This window comes from Panthera uncia, chromosome X, assembly GCF_023721935.1.
Source record: "Panthera uncia isolate 11264 chromosome X, Puncia_PCG_1.0, whole genome shotgun sequence".
Lineage (NCBI taxonomy): Eukaryota > Metazoa > Chordata > Mammalia > Carnivora > Felidae > Panthera > Panthera uncia.
The window spans coordinates 50,557,290-50,585,021 of record NC_064817.1 but is presented as its reverse complement, the minus strand read 5'-3'; the positions used below and the strand labels follow the sequence as shown (position 1 = coordinate 50,585,021).

The window sequence follows — 27,732 nt, the reverse complement described above, 5'->3', positions numbered from 1 at the left end:
GAGCACATGGCCACCTAACCATAGATTATATTTTCCAGGCTTTATTTATTTATTTTTACTATAGTTGACACACCATGTTACATTAGCTTCATGTGTACAACTTAGTGATTTGATAAATGTATATATTTGTGCTATGTTTACCACAAGTGTAGTTACTGTCTGTCCCAATACATCTTTATTACAAAATCATTGACAATATTTCACATGCTGTGCTTTTTATTCCATAACTTACTTATTCCTTAACTGGACGCTTGTACATCACCCTCCCCTTCATTCATTTTGTCCAACCATCTACCACCTCCAAGTCCCAGACTTTCTTGCAGCTAGGTATGGCCACATTAATAAGTTCATGATAATGGATTATGAGAGAAAGTGATGTCTACAACTTTTAGGTCATTGTCTTATAGACAGTGATGCTTGCCTTGGACTGCTTTCTCCTTTTGTGATAGCTGGGAATCTCTACAACAAAAATCGGCATCTTAGTTACAGAGATGAAAGAATGTATTACGAGTGATTAGTTTAACTACTGGTTCTGGTATGTTCATATTTATACTAGTATGTGAGCAGGAAATAAAATTATAACTCACGTAAGGCACTCTATGTTGAGCTTTTTCTGCTATACAGCTTAGCCTGTAGCTTAATGGCATTTTGTCAAGTGATGGGTAAGCTTGGGGTGTCTAGTCTTTTGAGTGATACCTCTACAAAATTTAACTTCTGGTATAGGTACTACTAGCTACCAGAAGAAAAGAGGCAAAGATTAAGAGCATGAAGGTGTGGATAAGATCTTTTACTTCAGACCTACAGCATTGCAACATAGAAGAAGTGCTGAGTTCCAGCTCATCTGCATTCCACCACCATTTCCAGATTTCCTGGTATCTTATTATGTGACCTTAGATAAGTCCTCTTCTCAGAATTTCAGTATCCTCCTTATTGGTAAAATGATGCAGAGTCTCTGAAAGTGTGATATCTTATTTTCTGAAGTCTTACCTGTCCTTCTCAGACTGGTTGTGCCATTCCAGTTCCCAGCTCCTGTCAGGGCAATAGTCCCACTCCACCTCTTCTGCCATGATGTAGTAGATTCTTGCAGCCTGGTATCGATGATGATAGTCAGGTTGGTGGCCAGGACACTGGGAGACATTATAGATTGCCTTCATCCCTGATTCTCTATGGCTGCCTGCCTGGCAGTAAATCTCAAATATCCCTAAAGAAAGAACAGAGAGCAAAACCTGAATCTGAATATCCCTGCATAGCGCCTGGGGGATTCCCTGCCTCTCTCTAGGAATACTGCAGAGAGTGTGTAGTTTCAAATAAGGTTCTTTTATGCATTGGATAAAATATTATTATTATTTTTAAAGTTTATTTATTTTTGATAGAGAGAGGGGATACAGAGAGAGAACAAGCAGGGGAGGGGCAGAGAGAGTGAAAGGGAGACACAGAATCCAAAACAGGTTCCTGGCTCAGAGCCTGACATGGGGCTTGAACCCAAGAACCTGAGCCATCTAGGCACCCCACAGATTATTATAAGTGTATTGAGAGCAATGAGCACGGAGGTTAAGAAGCTCTGCTTGCAAAACTACCATTGTTTAGGTTTAAAACTAAACTCTGCCTCCAGGATGGACAACTTTTCTCTGTTAACCCAGGGCTTTCCCAGTTTTAGCACTGAAAGTCCCATACTCTGTGAAAAATCCTCAGTTCTGAGCAAAGTGGGATAGTTGGTGACCCTATCTGACATTTATTAGCTATATAACTTGAAGTAAGTTAAGCCTCTGTATGTTTCAGAGGTACAATGGGAGTCATTTTACTTATTTCACTGGGCTGTTTTAGAATTAAACATAATAATGTTTACACATTTCTTAGCATAATGCATAGTAAATTTTAATAAGTAAAGTTATAAATAAGAAAATAAAATTGTAATAATTATTATTCCAAACAATTCATTGACCAGTGTCTCTATTTTCTACCAAGTACCAAAGAAATAAAGGTGGGATTAAATAGAATCCCCCAAAACAAACAAACAAACAAACAAACAAACAATAAACTTGGCTATAGGGATGCTTATATCAGAGGGTTTTGGATTGGCCTTACCTAGGTTTTTATAATAAAAGGTTTGGATACCAGGCTTAAATGTGAGAGTTGTAGAGCTGCCTGGAACTGATATCAAGCTCCAGTCTTTCTATGTCAAGAACATTAAGGCTTATAGAATGTTAATCAGGAGAAAATGACTTTCTTAGAACATTTTTTTTTCATCATTCCTTCCCTTGCTGTCCACTACCTATCCCATCACTACAAATTCTTTTTTCCTGGCTTTCAAAGGCCTCTATGAGGTGGCTCCAGACTATGATCCAGTCCCAAATGCAACTAGTGATCCAACTAAAGCTGTCCCTGACATCCCTTATCACATATCTCATTTCTATCTTGGAATTTTCGCTCATGTTGTTACTCCCTCCCTAGAATGTACTCACCCACCCCTCCCCAAAATACCTAAGAGAGCTCACTCATTTTCCAAGACCCAACTCATGTTTCATTTCTTCTAGAAATCTCTCCATGACTATTCTGGCCCACAATGACCTCTACATTCTTGGCCTCTCTATTTTTAACTCATTTTATATCTAAATCACATGGTTAAGGACTAAGTGCTCCTCTCTTTACGAAAGAGTTTTTCACTCATTTATATACTTCTTGAAAGAATCTACTCTTTTCTTTCCACAACTACTCCCCAACTCTTCTCTGTCCCCTACCGTCCCACATCTATTCCATCAGTAAATCTTATCAGCTATTCCTCAAAAATTACCCTTCCATTTTCACCCTCACTCCCCTAGTCAAAACCACCATCATCTATCACATGGAAAACCTCAGTAGTATTCCAAATTTCTTCTCTGCTTCTTCCCCTTCCTTCTTCAACCATTCTTCACATAGGATTCGAGGCTCTCCTTAACGAATATTATTCAGAACACATTGCTCCAATACTTTAAATGCTTCCTTTATACTAAGAATGCAATCCAACCTCCTAAGTATAGTCTATAAGACCCTACATAATATGAATCTTGCCAGCCTGATATAATGTCAATCACTTTCCTAGCTTACTACAATCCAATGGTACTGACCTTTCTGACCCTTGAAAATCCATGCTTCTTCCCAGTTTAGGACATTTTCACTTGCTTATCCCTCTGTTTGAAATATTCTGCTCAGAAAACTTTATATAGCTCTTTTCTCCTCATTATTTAGGCGTTAGCTTAAATATCACATTCTCAAAGATGTCTTCCTGATCATCCTGTCTAAAGTAATGATGCTCCTATCATTTTATCACATCACTGTATTTTATTTCCTTCATGACATATATCCCAATCTAAATTTATTTTATTGTTTTATGTAGGTTTTGATGTGTTTATTTTGGATCTTTCCTGAGAATAAGAATCATTGTCTTTTCACCTTTATTCCCCAGTGTTAACACATTGAAAATGTGTGATAAATACGCTTGAGTAAATAAATGTATGTGCAGATGAATGCATATATAAACATATATGCTGCCCAAAGTCATAGATCAGAGGTTGGTGTGGAGAAGAAAGTCTGATGATCACTGAAAGGAATGAAACAAATAGAAGACATTCTAGGAAGTCATGTGACTTTGGACTGGTACATCATCTAAATTTTTTTCATATGAACATTGTTATCCAAGCCACTTTTTCAGTACTCCTCTGTCCTTGGAATCTGAGCCTCCTCCTAACTCTTTGACCACTTATTTGCTGGTTCCTTACTTTGACTTCTCTTCTCCTTCTTGGCTCTTAAATGTTGATTTCTGCTTTAAGTTTTCTTTCCTATCACTTTACATGCTTATGGACATGAACAATGAGACCATTCAAATTTTCTCCCCAAACTTTACATTTCTACCCCTAACTACCTACTGTGAAATCCACACCACCTGTATTTCATGAGGAACGTAAAGCTCAACATGCCTTAAAATGAGTACTATCTCTGCAAACCTTATTACTCTGCCCTTGTTTCTGTATTTGCTCATTTGGTTAATGGTGCCACAAAACGTATAATATATAGGCTAGAAACCTTGGGTGTCTTTTATTCTTACTCAGCCCCTCAGAAAAGTTCTGTATTTTCTCTGTCAAATGTCCCTTAACTGTAACCCTTCTTTCCATGTTGCTTCCACCCATTGGTAACCTCTTATCACCTCTTGCAATAGCCTCCTACTTTACATCACTTAAGCCTTACTTCTCAGTATTCCTTCACAGGGCTGATAGTAACATTTTGCATGGGATTATTCTTTATTGTTTAAGACTGTCCCACATATTGCATAAAGTTTTAGCATCTCTGACTCCCATTTTCTAAATAATAATATGACCCCCTCCATATCCCCTGTCATTGTGACAACTAAAAGCACCTCCAAACATTTCCAAACACTTTTTAGCATACTGCCTTGAGTTGAACGTCACTGAATAAAACCAATTTATGTAACCTTTCTCAGGCAGATGCTTCTACCAAGTCACTATCATAAGCTTCCTGCTGCCTATAATAATGCTCCCTTCACCACTCATCCCCTTTCTTTTTGGGTGACAGTTTACTCATACTTAAATGCTCAGTTTGAAGGCCTGATTCTCTAGGAAAGCTTTATTCTACAAGTCAGACAGAATTTGTTATAGCTTGCTGTGTATTACCATAGCTCTTGGGACAATGGTATCATCATTTCCATTTCACAATAACTATGAGCTGCCTAATTCATCTTCATATCCCTATATCTAGACCAGTAAGTGGAAGAAAACATATTAATCATGTTTTGTGAAAATGTAATTGTAAAATAAAAGGAAAATAAGATGTGAAGACTAAAAATTAAGGAAAAACAGAGAGGAAGACATAGAGAAATAAAAGATATATACAGATTGAAAGAAAAAGGATAAAGAAGAAAACAGGAAGAAGGAGAAAGAAAAGACATAAATAAAAGAGAAAGAAAGAAACATGAATAAAAAGGGGGGGTAATGGGAAAGAAGGAAAGTCAAAAAAGAAGGGGAAAACAAAGGAAGAAAGAAAAGTTGAAAAAAGGTGAAAAGAAAGGGAAGGAAAGGAAAAAAGAGAAAGAAAAAAGAAGAAAGAAGAGAGATAAAAAGAATGGAAGAAAAAAAAGAAAAATAAGAGACAGAAAGTAAGATACATAAAAATAGATGGGAGTAAAAGAAGGAAAGAATGAACAAATGAAGAGGGATAAGAAATGAGAGATAAGGGGCGCCTGGGTGGCTCGTCGGTTAAGCGTCCGACTTCAGCTCAGGTCATGATCTCACGGTCCGTGAGTTCGAGCCCCGCATCGGGCTCTGTGCTGACAGCTCAGAGCCTGGAGCCTGTTTCAGATTCTGTGTCTCCCTCTCTCTGTGCTCCTCCCCTGTTCATGCTCTGTCTCTCTCTGTCTCAAAAATAAATAAACGTTAAAAAAAAATTAAAAAAAAAAAAAAGAAATGAGAGATAAAAAGACATAAGAAAAGAAACAATAAAACTAAAAGGCAGACTACAGAATGGAAGAAGATATTTGTAAATGACATCTGATAAAGGATCAGTAGCCAATATCTTATAAATAACATATCAAATTCAAAACCCTACAAAATAAATAATCCAGTTAAAAATGGGCAGAAGACATGAACATACATTTTTCCAAAGAAGACATCCAGATGGCTAACAGACACATGAAAATATGCTCAACATCACTCATCATCACTCATCATCAGGGAAATACAAATCAAAACCACGATGAGATGGCACCACACACCTGTCAGAATGGCTAAAATTAACAACACAGGAAACTACAGATATTGGTGAGGGTGTGGAGAAAGGGAAACCCTCTTGCACCATTGGTGGGAATGCACTGGCACAATCACTCTGGAAAACAATATGGAAGTTACTCAAAAAGTTAAAAATAGAACTACCTTATGACACAGCAATTGCACTATTTGCCCAAAAGATACAAAAATACAGATTTGAAGGGTTACATGCACCCCGATGTTTACAGCAGCGTCAATAATAGCTAAATGATGGAGAGAGCTCAAATGTCCACCGACTGATGAATAAAGAAGATATATCCATATATAGTATTATAACATATATATGTAATACATATATAATATGTATTTTAATAAATAATATAATATATAATATTATATATTATATATAGTGGAATATTACTCAACCAATAGTGATATCTTGCTATTTGCAACAATGTGTATGGAGCTAGAGTGTATCATGCTAAGTGAAATAAGTCAGCTAGAGAATATACATGTATATTTATATCATCTTTATGCATTCATCAGTCGATGGACATTTGGGCTCTCTCCATAGTTTGGCTATTGTTAATAATGCTGCTCTAAACTTTGGAGTGCATGTGACCCTTCAGATCTGTACTTTTATATAATTTGGGCAAATACCTAACAGTGCAATTCCTGGTCATAGGGTTGTTCTATTTTTAATGTTTTGAGTAACTTCCATACTATTCTCCAGAGCGGCTGCACCAGTTTGCATTCCCACCAATGGTGCAAGAGTGTTCTGCTCTCTTCACATCCTCATCAATAGCTGTTGTTTCTTGAGTTGTTAATTTTAGCCATTCTGACAGATGTGAGGTGATATGTTATCAAGGTTTTGATTTGCATTTCCCTGTTGATGAGTGATGTTGAGCATCTTTTCATGTGTCTGTTAGTCATCTGGATGTCTTCTTTGGAAAAATGTATGTTCATGTCTTCTGCCCATTTCTTAGCTGGGTCATTTTGTGTGTGTTTTTTGAGTTTAATATGTTTTTTATAGATTTTGGACACCAGCCCTTTATCATGTATGTCACCTGCAAATATCTTCTCCCATTCTGTAGGCTGCCTTTAAGATTCCTTCACTTTTCAGAAGCTTTTTATCTTGATTAGGTCCCAATACTTCATGTTTGCTTTTGTTTACCTTGCCTTTAGTGACATTTCTAGTAAGAATTGCTCGGGCTAAGAAAAAAGGCCTCTGGTCAAAATCCTCTAGGAATTTGATGGTTAATGTTTCCTATATTAAACTGTATTTTTTTCAATATGATATTATTTGTTATTAACATGAAGCATGTGGTTGAATATTGTTTACTGTTAAATATTTTTATTTAAATAGAATAATTAGAATTTTTATTATTAAATATTTGAAGTAAAAAAAAGATAAGAAAAACAAAAAGAGAGGATAGGTGAGGAAGAGGAGAAATGAGAAACGGCAGGAAAAAGGGGCAGTGGAAAGAAAACAAGTTTTTAAAAGGAGGGAATAGAGGAATGATGAATAAAGAAAGCTCCAATGATGAAGGAAAGGAAAGACACCCTGAAGGACAGGGCAATAATAAATAATGAATTCTTCTCTTTGTTGCTGAGAAATCTAACATGAATTGGGTGGAAATAAGACATTACAAGCCCTAGCTTTTTATCTTCCAGTTTCCCTGTCTATTAAAATTCCAGTATCATTAGTTGTCTTGGAAGAGATGAGGTATGCAAGGTAATATTTTAAATACAACTGTTCATTTTTATTAAATGTAATCTTATTTAAATTTAAAGTAAATAAAAGAGGATTAAAAATCACCAATAAACCCACAGGAATCAAACACTCTTAACCTTTTGCTGCATTTTTTCTGGGGATTTGTTTTTCTAGTTTGTTAAACATAACTGTAAGCCTCCAGTACACAAAATGTTGAATCTTCATGGTGGTGTTTTTAAGGCATCTGCAAAGTTACTTAATTACATATGTATATTTACCAATCCCCATTGCTACTACTTCCTCTAGAATTTCAAAGCCAAATTCTAGTGCTGGCTTTTCCATGAACTCAGTAGTTTTTTCTTGGGCTTGGAGAGCTATTCCCAACCGTCTCTCTCAATCTTCATTGGATATCAAGCCCCCAGGGAAAGAATGAAGGAAACTTCAGATTCAAGAGATCATATAGGAGTAAGAATTAATAGAACTTGACAGGGAAAGGGTAAGACAGTAAGAAAAAAAATAAAGCCAAGGTATTTAACCTGAGTAAATCATCACCCCCTCCATCCAGGTCTCTGTCTTTCCTCTCAGTAAAGTAACTAAATTGAGATTATCTCAAAATGTTCTACCACTTCCAACAATTTATTACTCATTAATTATTCATAAAGAAAAAAGAGTTTGAAAGATCTGGAAAATGCAAAGGTAAAAAGAGTCTGGGCTTTTGCTAATATTTAAGGGATATTGGACCAAGAGTAACCTTTCAAGTCTTTAATAAACCCATTCACTCCCTCTCCCCCCATATCACCAATTATAATGTTTTTAAACCATCTACAGCAACCCTCCTTGGGACTCCTTTTGTGTGGGTACAAAAATAATTTCATTTATCCAAAGTAAGAGTAAACATAGGGACACATATAAACTTGGCTGAGGAGCCTGGCTAATTTTGCAGGAAGGAGAGTAAACATAGGGTTTGATTTTGGGATCAAGGCTAGAGAGGAGGGTCTTTTTTCTTCCCCTTCACCTTTTGCTTCTTTGACTTCTCTGCCTGCCTTCCTTGTTTCTTCCTTCCTTCCTTCCTTCCTTCTTTCCTTCCTGGAAAGTCTTTTCATTTACAAGTTTTCCACCCTAGGCCTTACTACAAACATTTGTGTCTGTTGTTTTTTTTCATCTCCATAAACCATTGTTTCTGATTTTCTAACACCATCTCTCCTTAACCAAGAAAGTATCCCAGGTAGATGGCCAGCAATGAAGTTCCAAGAAGTCTGAGGAGACCAGCTTTATGTCAAATGTTTTTCAAATGTAGTGCCAGAATGAAATTATTAAATTGTCAAGGAGACTTGTTTGGTTTAGGATTTTTTTTTTCCAAACACTAATGGAATTTACAGAACTAAAATAAAAGTTTAGTGGAGACTGTATGGAACTCACAAATTTTTCTGAAAACGCTATTGCCACCTACTGCCTAAAAAAAAATAATACACACTACAAACTGCAAAGAAAAAGTACTATTGCATTATACAATGTCAGACATAGATGGAATCTAAAGAAATACTCTTGAAAACTAAGAACAATCAGAGGGTTGATGGGGGGTGGTAAAGAGGGGAGAGTGGGTCGTGGGTATTGAGGAGGGCACCTGTTGGGATGAGCACTGGGTGTTGTATGGAAACCAATTAGACAATAAATTCCATATTAAAAAAAAGAAATATTATAGCTAATTTTCTTTATGAAAGAAAGATATGGAAATGAGGGAAAGTGGTAGACAAAGAGAGGGAAGGGGAGGGGCATGAGCAATGGGAGAGAGAGGGAGGGAGAGAAAGGAAAGGAAAGAGGGAGGAAAAAGGGAAGATGGGAAAGGAAAGGGAGGGAGGAAGGGAGGGGGTGGGACAGAGAAAGAAAAGAATGATGAAATGCAGCCACAGGGTGGGGGTTGGTTATACCACAATTAAATAGCAAATTAATTAAATACCTTAGGCTAAAAGGTTTTATGTTCTGATTCCTGGGCTGAAATTGTTACAGCACACCCCACCCCACTCCCACCAGAAGTTTGCACAAATCCTCATAGAATATCAGAGTTAAAAGCACTTTATAGATAGGTACATCTTGTGGACCTCCCTCACAATGCAAGGATTTTAGCTATAAAATCTCTATATAGCTATGGGACTACACAGTTAAGTCCACCCTCTACCCATATAAGAATTGCCCTGTTGTTGGGCAGTATCCATATTTCTTTGCTGTTGTTCCAGAAAAGAATTTCCTTAGCTCTTTACTTTTTGCCTACAGCTAAGAAAAAATCCAAATAACCAGAACAGAGTGCACATTGAGGAGAGAGGAGATAAGAGTGTTTTGAAAACTTCCCATGAACCCTTAACTTGTCCTCTTTTCTCTTCACCTTCCCCCCTCACCCAGCACCATACCCAACAGAGCCTCTCAGCCTAGAGACAGCTGTTGAGTCACTTACCAGGGTTTTCAGGCTGCATGATGGCCATGACAAAGGTATGAGGAAAGAGCATGGCTGCACTCTTCCTCATGCCCTGAAGCTGCACAGTGTTGCCCTGGAACATGACCCCATGCACATCAGTCTCTGTGCCCAAGCCAAGCAGGTGCCAGGCCACTGTGTCACCCTTGCACATGTCCAGCCTGGGCAGGTTAGAGAACAGAAACCCATTAATGGCTGGAAAACAAAAACACAACACAAAACAGAAAGATGAGAACAGATTCTTCAAGCACTGGCCAGGAGCATAGCATCAGTTCTGTACTATGGTTACCCACAATTTGAAATGTTGGATTCATCCTCAACTTCTCTGCCTTCTTCCCTAAGCCACTTTAGTTCTACTTATGAATATCTGCCTCCTTGGGATGAGGGCCCAGCTGTCCTTTCTGAACTCACCCCCTGTAACTCCTATATCACACTTCACGTTCTTGCAAAACTGAAATTCTTTCCACTACAACTCTTTCACACACACACACACACACACACACACACACACATACCAGTGTCTATTATTCCCACTCTTTTGAAACTCTCCTCCGTTGGCTTCTGTGACACCACACTTCCCTGGTTTTCTTACAACCTCTCTGATTGTTTCTTTTTCATCTTGTTCTTGTTCTTCATCCCTCCAGAAAGTATTGGTGTTCCCTCAAGTTTCCATATTCATCTTTCAATCTGTCTCTTTTTCTTCACTTCACTGCTACGGCCTACTATCTGGCTCTCATAATTTCTGGCCTGAACTCCTGAAAAAGCCCTCTCCCTGGTACCCTTGCCTTCAGTCTATCCTCCTACCCTATCTCACACACAGGAACACACTATTCCTGTGAGCTCTATTTGTCTCTGTATCCCCAAGGTCTTAAAAGATGCTAGGTGTTTATAAAACACATGTTGAGTTTTCACATGCTATTCCCTCTGCCTGGAATAACATTTTCCTCTAGTTTCTCTACAGCAAACTGCTACTCATCCATTATACCTCAGCTCAAATGTCAACTCCCCTGTGAAGTAGGGCTACTTCTCTCTCCCCCCCACCATGTCTCTCTGTGTGTGTCTCTCTCTCTCCTTCTCTGTCATTTCCATGAAATTTCCCCCCTTCAAAATTCTTCCATATCACTTATCACAGAGTCCAATGATTTACTTACAAATGTATCTCCCACATTAGATTGACCTAGAAGCAAGCACATTTTTCTATATTTGTGTGACTGCCCAAGCACCTGGCATATTGTCTGGTACTACTCACGTGCTCCACAAAGTCAAACTGAAATGAACTTGGTTCACAGGACTTGTTTACTTTTTCCAGCTGATATAACTGGTTATGAGAACCAAAGAGACAGTCAAAAGACAACACAGTCATTCATGACTCCCTCCCTTTCTTCACACTCCTTTTGAAAATATAGGGAGGTCTGCTTAAATCTGACCCCTTTTTAATGTCCTCACATCCACTGGAACCACCTTTAATGAGTAATCCTACTTGGTAATTCCTCAAAATGCTGATGAGAATGTTGATAATCTCCTGATTCTCCTTCCATTGCCTGTAATGTATAATTGCAAACCTATTTAGCTTCCAAAACCAGCTCCAGCACTTCCTTCTCCCAGGAATCCCTCAATTGGATTGTTCCTCATTAACGTTCTCCTATGAACTCCATGTCACTTGAGAGCTGTTTCACATAATTTAGCACTTCGTTATAATTGATCTTGTATTGTTCTATAATTATTTCATGTGTGTTATTAGTCTTATTTCATTGCAAAATGTTGGGAGCTCTTTGCAAACTGGGACCATTTCTTCACATTTACTCACTCACCCACCTACATACCTACCCATTAATTTGGTAGTTCACTTGTTCATTAAACATTTACTGTGTATTAGAAAATGTAGACTATACAGAGAGCAGCAAACAATACCCACCTTTCAGGAAAGTACACTCTAGCAGAAGTCAAAAGCCATGTAACAAATAACTATATAGAACATGCTATTAAAATAGTCTGATCAAATTGAATAGTGGTTCAGAAGAGGGTGTCATTATCCTGGGATTGGGTGATAAAAATGGTTACATGGATTAAGTCGCTTTTGAGTAAGACCTTAGGGAATGGAAAGAATTTCCACAGGCTAAAGGCAAAAGTATAAGGAAAGGCGCTTCAACTGGAGGGAAAAGCATTGTAAAAGCACGAAGTCAGAAAAGTACAAGGTATGTCTATATAGAGAAAAATAGTCCTGTTTGGCAGGAATATGGAGTTCGGGAGTAAGGATAGTGGTCAATAACAGAGAAAGAGGTAAGACTGGAAAGGTATCAACCCAGCTTACTCTCTTCACTCTCTGGTGGATGCCTTGTTTGCAATTCTCATTTCATAGCACCTTTTTCCAATGTCCCCCATACTTTCTAATACAAGATAGAGCTCAAGAAGGCACAAAATATAAGATCTGTTGTCTTAGATTGAATTATTCAATCTAGCTCATATTTTGGGTAGAGCTGACCATGGGATCAGTGCTTTCACAGATGGGACATGATTACGTTTAGGTTAGGTTTTTACTTGTAACCTCTCAATTGTAGCTCAGGGGAAAAAACACTCTCCATACCATGCATCCGATTGGAGTCTTGGAAGCCTTTGACATCCTCTGAGAGCAGTCGGGAATCCAACATAGCAGTTGCTTGATTGGCATTGCTGTACCAGCTCTTGTTCTCATCCAACACAGTGAAAAGGAGAAAAAATTCCTTATCCACCCCTTTCTGTAGGTCCATGGTAGAGAACATAGGAAAAAATGACAATGGTTTCAGCAGTTGTGGGTTGTGCAGCTCTAGACCTAAGAAGCCCCGATTTTTCCTATTTATTTTTCGAGATACAAAGTGATGCCCATTTCTCCTGCCTAGGGTTGTAGTTGTTGCTACACAGTTTTTCCTTTGGAAATTTCAATTTTCTAAATGTTTATTTATTTTTGAAAGAGAAAGAGACAGAGTGAAAGTGGGGAAGGGGAGAGAGAGAGAGGGAGACACAGAATCTGAAACAGGGTCCAGGCTCCAAGTTGTCAGCACAGAGCCAGACGCAGGGCTAAAACCCACAAATGGTGAGATCATGACATGAGCTGAAGTTGGATGCTCAACCAACTGAACCACCCAGGCGCCCCTCCTCTGGTAATTTCAAACTGAAGGTGGGTGAAAGAGGTCAAAATAAAATAAAGTGACGAGACCGGAGGGGAGGAATATATGAAAGTGGACATGAAGAAGCACAAGATGGGGATTATGGAGAAATAAAGAGTGATAGAAGAGAGCATAGAGTCACCCAGGGAAAGGTGGCTTGGAGATCAAGAGAAGACTCTGAAGAAAATAAGAGAAAATGATATATAATTATTATTAATGTACTATTATCATTATTATGATGATGATGATCATTATCATCATCATCACTATTATTATTACTTCTAACATTTACTGAGTGCTTATTATGTATCAGATACTGTGATAAAGAAACTTCACATGGCTTAATTTAATCAATCCTTGCAAAAACCCAAGATACCGGCTTTTATTGTTAACCTTTACTACAGATATAGAAGCTGAGGCAACGGGAGGTTAAGTAACTTGCCCAAGGTTATACAGCTAGAAATGGTGAGATGGACATGAAAGAACACAAACAAATATTAAAATACATTTAGGAATTAGGATCACACTGGATAGCGACATGCAGAATAATGAAACTGCACTCTTTCTTACAGCATACACAACAATAAATTCAAAATGGTTACAAGACCTGAATGTGAGACAGGAAACCATCAAAATCCTACAGGAGAACACAGACAGCAACCTCTTTAACCTCAGCCACAACTTCTTACTAGACATGTCTCCAAAGGCAAAAGAAATAAAAAATGGAATATTGGAACCTAATCAAGATAAAAAAAAAAAAAACAAACAAACTTCTGCACAGTGAAGGAAACAAAACAAGAAAGGCAACCAATGTAATGGAAGAAGATATTTGCAAATGATGGCAGAAAAAGAGTTAGTATCCAAAATCTATAAAGAACTTACAAAACTCAACACTCTAAACACAAATAACACAGTTAAGAAATGGGCAGAAGACATGAATGGACACTTTTCCAAAGGAGACATCCAGATGCCTAACAGACACATGAAAAGATGCTCAACATCACTCATCATCAGGGACACACAAATCAAAATCACAAAGAGATACCATCTCACACCTGTCAGAGTGGCTAAAATTAACAACTCAGGAAACAGCAGATGTTGGTGAGGATGCAGAGAAAGGGGAACCCTTTTGGACTGTTGGTGGGAATGCAAACTGGTGCAGCCACTCTGGAAAATGGTATGGAGTTTCCTCAAAAAATTAAAAATAGAACTATGTTATGACCCAGCCATTGCACTACTAGGTATTTATCCAAAGGATACAAAAATGCAAATTTGAAGGGGCATATGCACCCTAAAGTTTATATGCTATCAACAATAGTCATTTATGGAAAGAGCCCAAATGTCCATCAACTGATATAAATGGATAAAGAAGATGTGGTTTATATAAACAATGGAATATTACTTGGCAAAAAGAATGAAATCTTGCCATTTGCAATAACGTGGATGGAACTAGAACGTAATACTAACTGAAATAAGTCAGTCAGAGAAAGATGAATATCATATGATTTCACTCATATGTGGAATTTGAGAAACATGACAGATGAACATAGGGGAAGGGAAGGTAAAATAAGATAAAAAAAGAGAGGGAGGCAAACCATAAGAGACTCTTAAATACAGAGAAAAAACTGCAGGTTGCTGGAGGGGAAGTGGGTGGGAGAATGGGTTAAGTGGGTGATGGGCATTAAGAAAGGCACTTGGGATGAGCACTGGATATCATATTTAGAGTTGAATCACTGGGCTCTATTCCCAAATCCATGACAACACCATGTGTTAATTAACTTTAATTTACATTTAAAAAATTAAGATCAAGGTTTAGAGGAAGCTGAGGTTTAAAAAATGAGGAGGTGATGAGAGGATAAAGAATAGAAAGGAATAGAAACTAAGAAAGATATTTGTGAATGAAAGAATACCATGCAAAATAGCATGAGGTCACCAAGTATCCATTTCTGATTAAATAGCCTGGTTATTTTTTCCATTCCCTTATCTCTAGAACACATCCCATTTTTAACTCCTGTTTTTTAAAAATGTTTATTTATTTTTGAGACAGAGAGAGACAGAGCATGAACGGGGGAGGGTCAGAGAGAGGGAGACACAGAATCGGAAACAGGCTCCAGGCTCTGAGCTGTCAGCACAGGGCCCGACGCGGGGCTCGAACTCACGGACCGCGAGATCATGACCTGAGCTGAAGTCGGCCGCCCAACCAACTGAGCCACCCAGGCGCCCCTTAACTCCTATTTAACAACATAGCCTTGTCTTCTTCCCAGCAGGCTTTCCATCCATAAACCTTGGCAATACCTGTTTGCCATCTGCATTCAAGGCACCAGCCTTGCACACCAATAGGGGCCCCACCAGACCAGAATTTGTATCTCTTATGGGATCTGCAGCAGAGAAGTACATCCAGGTGAGACAGGCAGGATCCTGAGCAGCAGGGCCAGCGTGAGAGGGGACTGTCCAGCGATATGTTACTTTCTCAAAGGGCTTGGCCACCAAGCCAAGGTTGGATGAGCCTGCAGGGAAAAATATGACTAATTATCATATTTGCTACAGTGAGAATCAACAGCTCCAAAGAGTGTGGTTAATATTATAAACTACAAGGTATTTTTGAGCAGCAGCAAAATACAATATAGAATATTAAAAAGAATCCTTAGTAGGAGTGAAGAGACCAAAGTTAGTTTCTGGGTCTGTTAATGGTTGTTATGCAAACTGGGGAAATTTAAACTTTGCCAAGTTACAGTTTTCTAAACTCATAGGACTGAAGGACTAAAAGGGCCTTTAAAACTTATTTGGCCTCTTTGGTTAGGTTTATTCCTAGGTGTCTTTTGTTTTTTGGTGCAATTTTAAATGAGATCAATTCCTTGATTTCTTTCTGTTGTTTCATTATTGGTGTATAGAAATGCAACCAATTTATGTAGGTTGATTTTGCATCCTGTGTCTTTGCTGAACTCATGTATCAGTTCTAGCAGTTTTTTGGTGGAGTCTTTCAAATTTTCCATGTAAAGTGTCATGCCATCTATGAAGAATGAAAGTTTGATTTCTGTATGCTGAAAACCATAGAAAATTTATGAATAAAATTGAAGAAGACACAAACAAATGGAAAAACATTCCATCCTCATGGATTGGAAGAATAAATATTGCTAAAATGTCGATATTACCCAAATCAATCTACACATTCAATACAATTGCTATCAAAATAACATTAGCATTATTCACAGAGCTAGAACAAACAGTCTTAAAATTTGTATGGAACCAGAAAAGATCCCAAATACCCAAAGTAATATTGAAAAAGGAAACCACAACTGGAAGCATCACAATTCCAGACTTCAAGCTGCATTACAAGGCTGTAATAATCAAGACAGTATGGTACTGGCACAAAAACAGACATGTAGATCAATGGATCATAACAGAGAACCCAGAAATGGACTGACAAATTTATGGCTAACTAATCTTTGACAAAGCAGAAAAGAATATCCAATGGAAAAAAGACAGAATCTTCAGGAAATGGTGTTGGGAAAACTGGACAGCGACATGCAAAAGAATGAACCTGGAACACTTTCTTACAGCATACACAAAAATAAATTCAAAATGGATGAAAGACCTAAATGTGAGACATTAAACCATCAAAGCCCTACAGAAGAAAACAGGCAGCAACTTCTTTGACCATGGCCACAGGAAATTCTTCCTAGACATGTCTCCAGAGACAAGAGAAATAAAATGAACTATTGGAACCTCATCAAGATAAAAGTCTTCTGCATAGCAAGGGAACAATAAACAAAACTAAAAAGCAACCAACAGAATGGGAGAAGATTTTGCAAATGATATATCAGAAAAAGGGTTAGTACCCAAAATCCATAAAGAATTTATCAAACTCAATACTCAATAAACAAATAACCCAGTGAAGAAATGGACAGAAGACATGAATAGACACTTTTCCAAAGAAGACATCCAGATGCCTAACAGACACATGAAAAGATGCTCAATATCACTCATCATCAGGGACATACAAATTAAAGTCATAAAGCAATACCATTTCACACCTGTCAGAGCGGCTAAAATTAACAACTGAGGAAACAGCAGATGTTGATGAGGATGCAGAGAAAGGGGAACCCTTTTGGACTGTTGGTGGGAATGCAAACTGGTGCAGCCACTCTGAAAAATGGTATGGAGGTTCCTCAAAAAATTAGAAATAGAACTACGCTATGACCCAGCCATTGCACTACTAGGTATTTATTCACAGGATACAAAAATGCAAATTTGAAGAGGCATATGCATTTCAACATTTATAGCAGCACTATCAACAATACAAAGTTACTGAAAGTGCCCAAATGTCCTTTGACTGATAAATGGATAAAGAAAATGTTGCATGGGAGCACTTGGTGGCCCAGTTAGTTAAGCATCCAACTTCAGCTCAGGTCATGATCTCGTGGTTTGTGGGTTTGAGCCCTATATTGGGATCTGTGCTAATAGCTCAGAGACTGGAGCCTGCTTTGGATTCTGTGTTTCCCTCTTTCTCTGCCCCTCCCTCACTCACACTCTATTTCTTTCTCAAATATAAACTTCAAAACAATATAAAAAAGTAGGCAGATGTGGCTATATATATATATATAGTCACTTATTTATCCATTCACCTATTGATAGGCACTTCGTCTTCTTCCATAGTTTGGCTATTGTAAATAATGCTGCTATAAACATAAGGGTGTGTGTATCCCTTTAAATTAGTGTTTTGGGGAATTTTTAAAGTTTTTATTATTTAAAGTTTAGTTCACTAAAATACAGTGTAATATTAATTTCAGGTGTACCATTTAGTGATTCACCACTTCCATACAACACTCAGTGCTCATCATAATAAGTGCACTCCTTAGTCCCCATCATCTATTTCACCCATCCCACATCCACCTTCCCTCCAGCAACCAATAATTTGGTCTTTTCCACTGTGGTCAGGAACAAGATAATGATGTTCACTCTTACCAATGTTATTTAACATTGTACTGGAAGTCCTAGCCACAACCAGACAACAAAAGAAATTTAAAAAAAATCAAAATCACCAAGGAAGAAGAAAAACTTTCAATATTTGCAGATGACATGATATTCACTGTAGTGTTTTTTTTTTTGTATTTTGTGGGTGTATACCCAGTATGAAATTAATGGATCATAAGGTAGTTCTAATTTTCACTTTTTGAAAAAAGTCCATACTGTTTTCCATAGTGGCTGCACCAGTTTGTATTCCAACCAACAGTGTAAGAGGGTTCTCGTTTCTCCACATTCTCACCAACACCTGTTGTTTCTTGTGTTTTTGATTTTTGTCATTCTTACAGGCATGGGGTGATATCTTATTGTAGTTTGATTTACATTTCCTTAATGATGAGTTGTGTTGAGCATCTTTTCATGTGTCTGTTGGCCTTCTGGATGTCTTATTTGGAGAAATGTCTGTTCATATCTTCTGTCCATTTTAATTGAATTATTTATTTTTTTGAGTGTTGAGTTGTATGAGTTCTTTATGTATTTTGGATATTAACCTTAAAGGCCATATATGAAAAACCTACAGAGAACATAATACTCAATCGGTGACAACTGACAGCTTTCCCCCTAAAGTCAGAAACAAGGAAAGGATGTCTACTCACTACTTTCATTCAACATAGTACTGGAATTTATAGCCACAGTAATTACACAACAAAAAGAAATAAAAAGCACCCAAATTGGTAATAAAGAAGTAAAACTTTCACTGTTTGCAGATGACATGATACTATCTAAAGAAAACCCTAAAGATTCCACAAAAAAGATACTAGCAATGGCAAATTCAGTAAAGTCCAGGATACACAAATTAAATGTACAGAAATCTGTTGCATTTCCATACACTAATAATGATATAGCAGAAAAAAATTAAGAAATAATCCCATTTACAATTTCACCAAAATAAGAACCTAGAAATCAACCTAACCAAAGAAGTGAAAGACCTGTACTCTGAAAACTATAAAACACTGATGAAAGAAACTGAAGATAACACAAAGAAATTGAAAGACATTCCACGCTCATGGATGGGAAAAACAAATATCACTGAAATGTCAATCATATTGAAATATATATGTGAAATATATTTGAAAGAACATGTCTCTTTTTTAGCCCAGCTCTGCTTCACTGTAATATCATGCATGTATCCAGCAATATCCATGCAAGGCAATTAATTCCGTCTCTTCCCTCATTTCCTCCCCTATTTATTTGCCCTCAAGAGCTACTTGATATTTACTGCAGCCCACATCAGTTGGAAACCCTGCTTGCTCACCATTATTGTACACAGTTCCTTCGTAATCTTTCTCATAAAAGACTCCATGAGGCTGTATGCTGAATGGCTGGGAAGCACGGTTGTAAAAGATCACCTGGATGGTGTCACCCACCTCAGCCCGGATCACTGGTCCTGGAAGATGGAAAGGAGAGACAATGGGAATGAAAACAAAGATGACCAGGGAGGATGGAAACAAAATAAGAGGGAGGGAAAGAAAAAGAAAGTGAAAAAGATAAACCCTCCCTGTGTAATAATAAAAATAATCCCTTATAAGTGTGTTGCAATTTACAGCTATAAAAAAACATTTTTTTTTAAATTCATTATCTCATTTGGATCTTCAAACATTATATTGGGGATATTTTTATTTTACAAATGTGGAAACTGCAGCTCAGAGAGGTTGAATTGATGTTCCCAAATTCAAATAACGGATTAGAAACAGATCATGACTTAAAGCCAAGTCTTTCACCCACCCCCACTGTCAGGTTCAATCCCATTTCCCTTACGTTTATTGCCCCAATTCCCATAGCTGCATTTGCTAGTCAGATACATCTGACTATCTGATCTTGCCTCAAGCCTAAACCAATTCTGAGCATATAAAATTATTATATCCTCTATCCAGGTCCTGAACTAGGTAGTTGAGTCATAATTCCTGGAGCCTTTTTTGTTCCACTATTCACCACCTCTAACTTAGCTCAGTCATCTTTGAGATTAACCAGAAGTGCCAAGACAATACCCTGAGCATTTGTGCAGGCTTAAACCCTAGTTCAGTGTTTCTGGTTTGTTTTCTACTCACTTTCCACACCTAATGCTGCACCTATGATCCAAGAATCAAATGAAAATGAAAACACAACATAGCAAAATGAGATGCCATGGAAAATGTGCTAAGGGAGACATTTACAACTATAAATATTTACATTGATAAAACATCTCAAGTCAACAACTTACTTTACAAATTAAAGAATTAGGAAAAGAAAACAAACTAAATCCAAAAATAGAAGAAGGAAGAAACTGATAAAGACTAGATCAGAGATAAATAAGATACAGAAAAGAAAAACAATAAAGAAAATCAATGAAACCAAAAGTCGGTTCTCTGAAAAGATCAACAAAATTGACTAACTGTCATAGATATGGATTAAGAGAAAATAGATAAGACTCAAATTACTAAAATAAGAAATAAAAGTGAAGACTTTATTACCAATTCTACAGAAATAAAAAAGATTGTAAGATAGTACTATGAATGATTGTACACTGACAAATTGGGTAACCTAGATGAAATGGAAAAAGTCCTAGAACAGAAAACCTACCAAGACTAAAGCATAAAGATATAGAAAGTCTGAATGGAATTGTAACTAGCAAGGATATTTTCTTCTTTATTTTTATTTTTACTTTAACTTCAGTGTAGTTAACATACAGTGTTATATTAGCTTCAGGTGTATAATATAATGATTCAACACTTCAATACATCTGGTGCTCATCACAAGTGCCCTCCTTAATCCCCACCACCTATTTCACCCATCCCCCCACTCACCTCCCCTCTGGTAACCAACAGTTTTTTCTTTATAGTTAAGAGTCTGTTTCTTGTTTTGCTCCTTTATTTCTTTCTCTCTCTCTCTTTGTTTTCCTTTGCTCATTTGTTTTGTTACTTAAATTACACATAGAAGTCAAATCATATGGTATTTATCTTTCTCTGACTGACATTTTTCATTTAGCATTATACTCTCTAGCACCATCCATGTTGGTGCAAATTGCAAGCTTTCATTATTTTTTATGGCTGAATTATATATAAAGAAGATGTATATATATATATATATATATATATATACACACACACACACACACACACATATATGTATATAGATAGATAGATGTATATCTATATCTATCTGTCTATATATCTTCTTATATCAATGGACACTTGGGCTGCTTCCACAATCTGCTTATTGTAAGTAATGCTTCTATAAACATACAGATGGTTGTATCCCTTTGGTTTAGCATTGTATTTTGATTTAGTGTTTGTATTTTGGGGGTAGATATGCAGTAGTGTGATTACTGGATTCTAGGATAGTTCTATTTTTAACTGTTTATGGAACCTCCATACTGTTTTCCAAAGTGGGTGCACCACTTTGCATTCCCACCAACTGTGCAAAAGGGATCTCTTCTCTCCAAATTCTTGTCAACACTTGTTTCTTGTGTTTTTGATTTTAGCTACTCTGACAGGTGTCAGGGGATACCTCATTGTAGTTTGTACTTGTATTTCCCTAACGATGAGTAATGTTAAGCATCTTATCATGTGTCTCTTGGGTATCTCAATGTCCTCATTGGAGAAATGTCTGTTCATTTATTCTGCCCATGGTTAATTGGATTATTTGGTTTTGAGTGTTGAGTTGTGTGACTTCTTTATATATTTTAGATACTAATTCCTTATTGGATAATAATTTGCAAATATTAGGTTGATAATTTGCAAATAGGGTAGGATGCCCTTTAGCTTTGTTGACTGTTTCCTTCACTGTGCAGAAGCTTTCCTATTTTTATGTTGTCCCAATAGTTTATTTAGCTTTTATATCCCTTGCCTTAGTATACATATCTAGAAAAAGGTTGATACCGCCAATGTCAGAGACATTTATGCTTGTGCTCTCTTCTAGGATTTTTATGATTTCAGGTCTCACATTTAGGTCTTTAATCCATTTTGAATTTATTTTTGTGTATAGTGTAAGAAAGTGATGCAGTTCCATTATTTTGCATGTAGCTGACCAGTTTTGCCAATATTTGTTGAAGAGACCTTTTTGTGGGAACAGTCTTTTAAACATATAATGCTGAGAAAACTGGATTTCCACATGCAAAACAATAAAGTGGGACTTCTATTTAATACCTTATTGCCATATATAAAAATTAACTCAAAATATATTCAAGACGTAAATTTAAGATCTAAAACTATACAACTCTGGTAAGAAAACATATGGCAAAAACTTCCCAACATTCGCTTTGCTAATGATTTCTTAGATATGACACAAGAAGCATAGGTAATAAGAGAAAAAAATAAACATAATGAATTTCAGTATTTTTAACTGTGCATCAAAATACACTATAAATAGAGTTAAAAAACACCCACAGAATGGGAAAAAAATATTTGCAATTCCTACGTCTGATAGGAGATTAATATCAATAATGCATATGGAACTCCTAAAAATCAACAACAAAAAATAAAAAAAACTCAATTAAAAATGGGAAAGTGACTTAAATAGACTTTTCGCCAGTGAACACACAAAGGACCCTGAAGCCAAGACTACCCTGTATGTTAACTAACTTGAATTTAAATTAAAAAAATGCACAAATGACCAATAGGAACATGGAAGGATATTCAACATTACCAATTATTAGGGAAATGATAATCAAAAATTCAATGGGATACCTCCTCATACCTCTTAGGATGGTTACTATCAAAACAAAAACAATACAGTACAAAACAAAACAAAAGAGAAAACAAGCATTGGCAAGGATGTGGAGAATTGGAACCCTTGTGCACTGTTGGTGGAAATACAAAATGTTACAGCCACTATGGAAAAGAGTACGGTGGTTCTTTAGAAAATTAAAAAAAAATAAATTTACATATTATACACCATTTCCACTTCTGTGCACATAACAAAAGGTATCCAAAGCATGTCTCAAAGAGATATTGTACACCCATATTCATAGTAGCATTATTCTCGATAGCCAAAATGTGGATGCAACCAAAGTGTCCACTGATAGATGAATGGATAAACAAAATATAATATAAACATACAATGAAATATTATTAAACCACGAAAAAGAATGAAATCTTGTGATGTGCACTGACTTGGATGAAGCTAGAGAGTATAATGTGAAATTAGTCAGCCAGAGAACAATAAATACCATACAATATTCATCATATGTGGAATTTAAGAAACAAAACAAAGGAACAAAGGAAAAAAGAGAGAGAGATAGAGAAACCAAGAAATAGATTCTTAACTATAAAAAACAAACTGACTATTTACCAGGGGCAAGGGACATGGGTGTATGGGGTAAATAGGTGGTGGGGATTAAGGAGTGCACTTGTCATGATGAGCACTGGGTGTTATATGCAATTGTTGAATCACTGTATCATACACCTGAAACAAATATAACACTGTATGTTAACTATAATGGAATTAAAATTTTTAAATTTAATAAAAAATAAAGACATAAGAATGATACATGGCAAGAAAAAAAGGAAGGAAATTCTGCAATATGCTGCAATGTGGATCAAACTTGAAGGCATTATGCTAAGTGAAATATGCTGGTCATGGACAAATACTGCATGATTCCTCTTATATGAGGCACTTTGAGTAGTCAAAATCATAAGACAGAAAGTACAACAGTTGTTGTCAGGAACTAGGGAGAGGGAAGAATGAGAAGTTATTGTTTAATGGATATAAAGTTTCAGTTTCATTAGATGAAAAGATTTATGAAGATGGATAGTAGTGATGATTTCACAACACTATGAAATGTATTTAATGCCATTGAAGTGTACACTTAAAATGGTTAAGATGTTAAATTTTATGCTATATGTATGTTTTCCCAATAAAAATGTTGAAGAACAAAGAAGACTGAAACTCATACTGGACACCAATTAATGATAGCTTCTTCATACTCAGGGCCCACCTTCTTTCCCAAAGTGGCTTTCTGCTCCTTGTATCTTCCTGTCCAGCAGATGTAAGACCTGTTGTCTATGTTCACATTTCCTAGAATCAACTGACACACACTTAACCCCAGAACATGGCCAATTCCATTACTTTCATTACAAAAGTTTTCTTCTATCCAATCTATTTTACTTCCTGGCTCTACCAAGTGGCTAAACCACACCCAACTTTGCTATATCTGTGATTTACTGAATATTATTCTTCTGGATGCCTTATCCAGTATCAGGCTTTAAACCTTGTACTATATCCCTCACCATAGCAAGCATGTCTGCATGTCATGCCAATCTGTTCCTGGCCTCATATTGCCAGGAACCTGAACAGTCTTACTGCCTTGTATGTCCCTTCAGAAATATACCTAGAGAAGCACTTCTAAAAGTGTAATCTGGGGACGCTTGGGTGGCTCAGTCAGTAAGGCATCCAACTTCAACTCAGGTCATGATCTTGCAGCTCGTGGGTTCAAGCCCCATGTTGGGTTCTGTGCTGACAGCTCAGAGTCTGGGCCCTACTTCAGATTCTGTGTCTCCCTCTCTCTCTGCCCCCCCTCAAGGATAAACAAATGTTAAAAAAATTAAAGTGTGATCTGTATAACAGTGTTACCAGAAGATGTTCACTAATAAAAAGTTCAGTAATTAAGTATGATGAATTCTATATATTCTTCACATTTTGAATATTTTTGATGAACAAAAATAAATACAAGTTTGTGAGAAGTCCTGCAGCAAACACTATTTGACCACATTTAACCTAGTGTTTTTCAAACACTTTCAGACTTGTAACCTTTTTTTCACCAGATATTCATCCCTCAGGACTCGGTTTGGGAGATGCTTGTTTCAAGTGTACCTCTGAGGTGCCCCAGGTTCCAGTGTCTAAGTCCTCACCAGTTCTCAGGTTCCAGTAAATGAATTTCATATGTTAAGAATTCCTCACCCAGGATTCCAAGATGCGTATTTTCCTCCATCTGCACCTTTTCCTGGAATGTCTCATCTTGGAAGGCTTCATATCGGACTTTCCAGTAAGTGCCCCCAATTCGACTGGAGCTCTTCTGGAAGAATTTATCTGAGCCACTGGATATAAAGAGGTAAATGTCATATGATTTAATTATGTATCATATAGATCCCCACCTCATCCTTGGTCTCATTAAGTTATGGGTACTTATGTTTAGTAAGAACCTCAGGGATAACCCAGGTTAAATTCCACACAGTGAAGTTATATCCTTTGATGACACCACTAATTAGTGATATATAGCTTCTGCCTGCTTGAGTCTTTCAAAGATCAGTGGACTTATTTTCAGAGAAAACAAATCCTTCTTGTTATTGGAGTTTTAATGGTTGGGATTCTTTATAGTAGACTGAAATCTTCCCTTTGCAAGTTCCAGACGATGGGAAAAGTTCTGCCCTCTTAAGTTACATAGCCTTATACATGTCCTAATTATCCTCATGTATTCAAGATCCTTTCTCACCTTAATCAAAAATATTCTTAACTTAAAAATGAAAGCCAAAAAACTTAGCAAGCACAGTTGGAGATTCTAGAAGCTATGCTGAGATCCAAGTTCCTACTTTCTTATGGTTTCTGCAGATTCATTCCATTATTTCTCACTAGAAGAATAAACATGACAGGTGCCCTAGAATATTCCTCCCAAAACTCTCCTAGTCATTTTCTAAGTACCTCTTCTGTAAAAGATCTGGAATCACTGATAGCCCAGTGAGTCAGTATAAGTTAAGGCCTAGCAACTGAATAGGGAACTAACCTTCTGCTCTATTTTCCCTACGTGATTCATGGGTAAGGTAGAAGAATTTGGAGAAGTTCTTCCAAAAGGATGAGAATGGAATGGCTACAAGGTGGTTTTCTCCCACTTTTCCTACATTTCTCACAGTGCTTTTTACACTCCTTTTCAATTGCCTCCTTCAGGCTGTAGAAAAGAAAGGAAAGGACCATGAGGTAAACAATGAGTCAAATAAAGAAGAATTGGATAAATGCCATTTCAACTGTTCTGGTTTCTTTTGAGTTTTATTTTCTGAATGTGGCCTGGGATCATAACAGGAGCAATCTCAAACTCTACTTGGATCCTTTGCTGAGAATATGACATAACCCTACAAAAATCTTTGTAGCTTCCTAAGAGCAAACTCTCTAAGGGACCACAAGAATTTGGCTAAGAGTTGTGTCATGTAATTCCAGCCAGACAATGATTGTAACGTCTAAGTGAAGTGAAAGATTTCTGAGAGGGTGTAAAAGGTGGTGGTCTGGTCCCAGGAGCTGGGGGAGGAAGCCCACTGCCTCTTACCTGCCTGGCTCCTTCAAATTCTTCCCAGTACTCCCATCATGCCCCATCGGGCCATAGTCCCATAGAATCTCACGGGCCTCAATGAAGTACTGCCGGACTTTGCCTGTGAGTTGGTTCATGGGAGGAGTCATGGAGCAAGACTTGACCTGGTAGAGTGCTTGCATGCCATCTGGAGGAAGAACATAATGGCTGGATCCATTCTACCCAACAGGTCGTATACCCAGATGACCCACCTTCCTCCTTCTCCTGTTACCCCCTCCTTCACTATGCCACTTTCTTTTACTCCTTAACAGCGTGACTGGGAGAAAGGGAGCATTCCATGTGGGAATTCCATGTGGGAATTCAAGTACCTTCACTTGCTCACCACCACTTGTTTGTTTACTAGATCACATTCTTGCTTCTTCAAAAGGCTTACATTGTAGCAACATCACAGAGTTTGAAGTCAGAAATACCTGAGTTCAAATCTAATCCTTATCACTCGCTATATGACCTTAGGCCAGTCACTTCCTAGATCTGAGCTTTAACCCCTGTTTTGTAAATGAGAATAGGGAAGTCTACACTGGGCTGACAGGAGCATCACATTTTTTTAAAAAGAGGAGTAAGAAGAAAAAGGGAAGTAAGTTACATGTAAACTGGAAAGTTCCCAAAATAATGGAACTTCTTCTATACATAGAGATGAAGCTGCAGACTTGGGAATGTCAGGAAAATTCAAATTATAAATAATAATAATAATAATAATAATGTTTATTCTTGAGACAGAGAGAGAGAGAGAGGGACAGACAGAACATGAGCAGGGGAGGGGCAAAGAGAGAGGGAGACACAGAATCTGAAGCAGGCTCCAGGTTCTGAGCTGTCAGCACAGAGCCTGATGCGGGGCTCAAACTCACAAGCCGTGAGGTCATGACCTGAGCTGAAGTCAGATGCCTAACCAACTGAGCCACCCAGGCACCCCAGGAAAATTTGAATTATAAATAGTATCTCCAAATGTGCAAGAATTTACATAGAGGTATGCATAGTAATAACGGATAATAATACCTTATGTTACCTTTACATGTTACCTCCTTCAATCCTCATATGATTATGAGGATTAAAAGTCTTGTGAAACAGACTTTTAATGTGCCCTTTTGCAGATGAAGAAAACTAAGGATCAGAGAGGTTAAGAAACTTGCCCAAGATTACACTGTCAATTACACATTGACAGCTAGTCAATGGTGAAACTGAGATTTATAATCCTATCTTTTAACTGCAAATTGGAATGCTTATTTTCTTCTCTCAGAGAAGTTACCTGAGCTCAACCAAAGTTAATTAAACAACTGGTAGAACCAAGATTTGAGTTCAGGTTTTTCTGGCTGGCTCATATTACCTTCCTGAGATCCACCTAATTTATTATATATCAAATCATT

At 37.2% G+C, this 27,732-nt stretch overlaps 1 protein-coding gene across 1 annotated transcript in view; it reads right to left on the bottom strand.

The window, feature by feature from the left end:
* HEPH (hephaestin) overlaps positions 1-27,732 on the bottom strand; it is an 82,592-nt gene that overhangs the window by 44,917 nt on the left and 9,943 nt on the right. The window contains exons 6-12 of the mRNA XM_049644674.1: positions 26,330-26,498; positions 24,976-25,112; positions 19,355-19,486; positions 15,373-15,584; positions 12,519-12,669; positions 9,917-10,129; positions 988-1,201 (exon numbers count right to left, since the gene is read on the bottom strand). Coding sequence (XP_049500631.1) covers positions 988-1,201; positions 9,917-10,129; positions 12,519-12,669; positions 15,373-15,584; positions 19,355-19,486; positions 24,976-25,112; positions 26,330-26,498 — 1,228 coding nt within the window. The remainder of the gene's footprint in view (positions 1-987; positions 1,202-9,916; positions 10,130-12,518; positions 12,670-15,372; positions 15,585-19,354; positions 19,487-24,975; positions 25,113-26,329; positions 26,499-27,732) is intronic.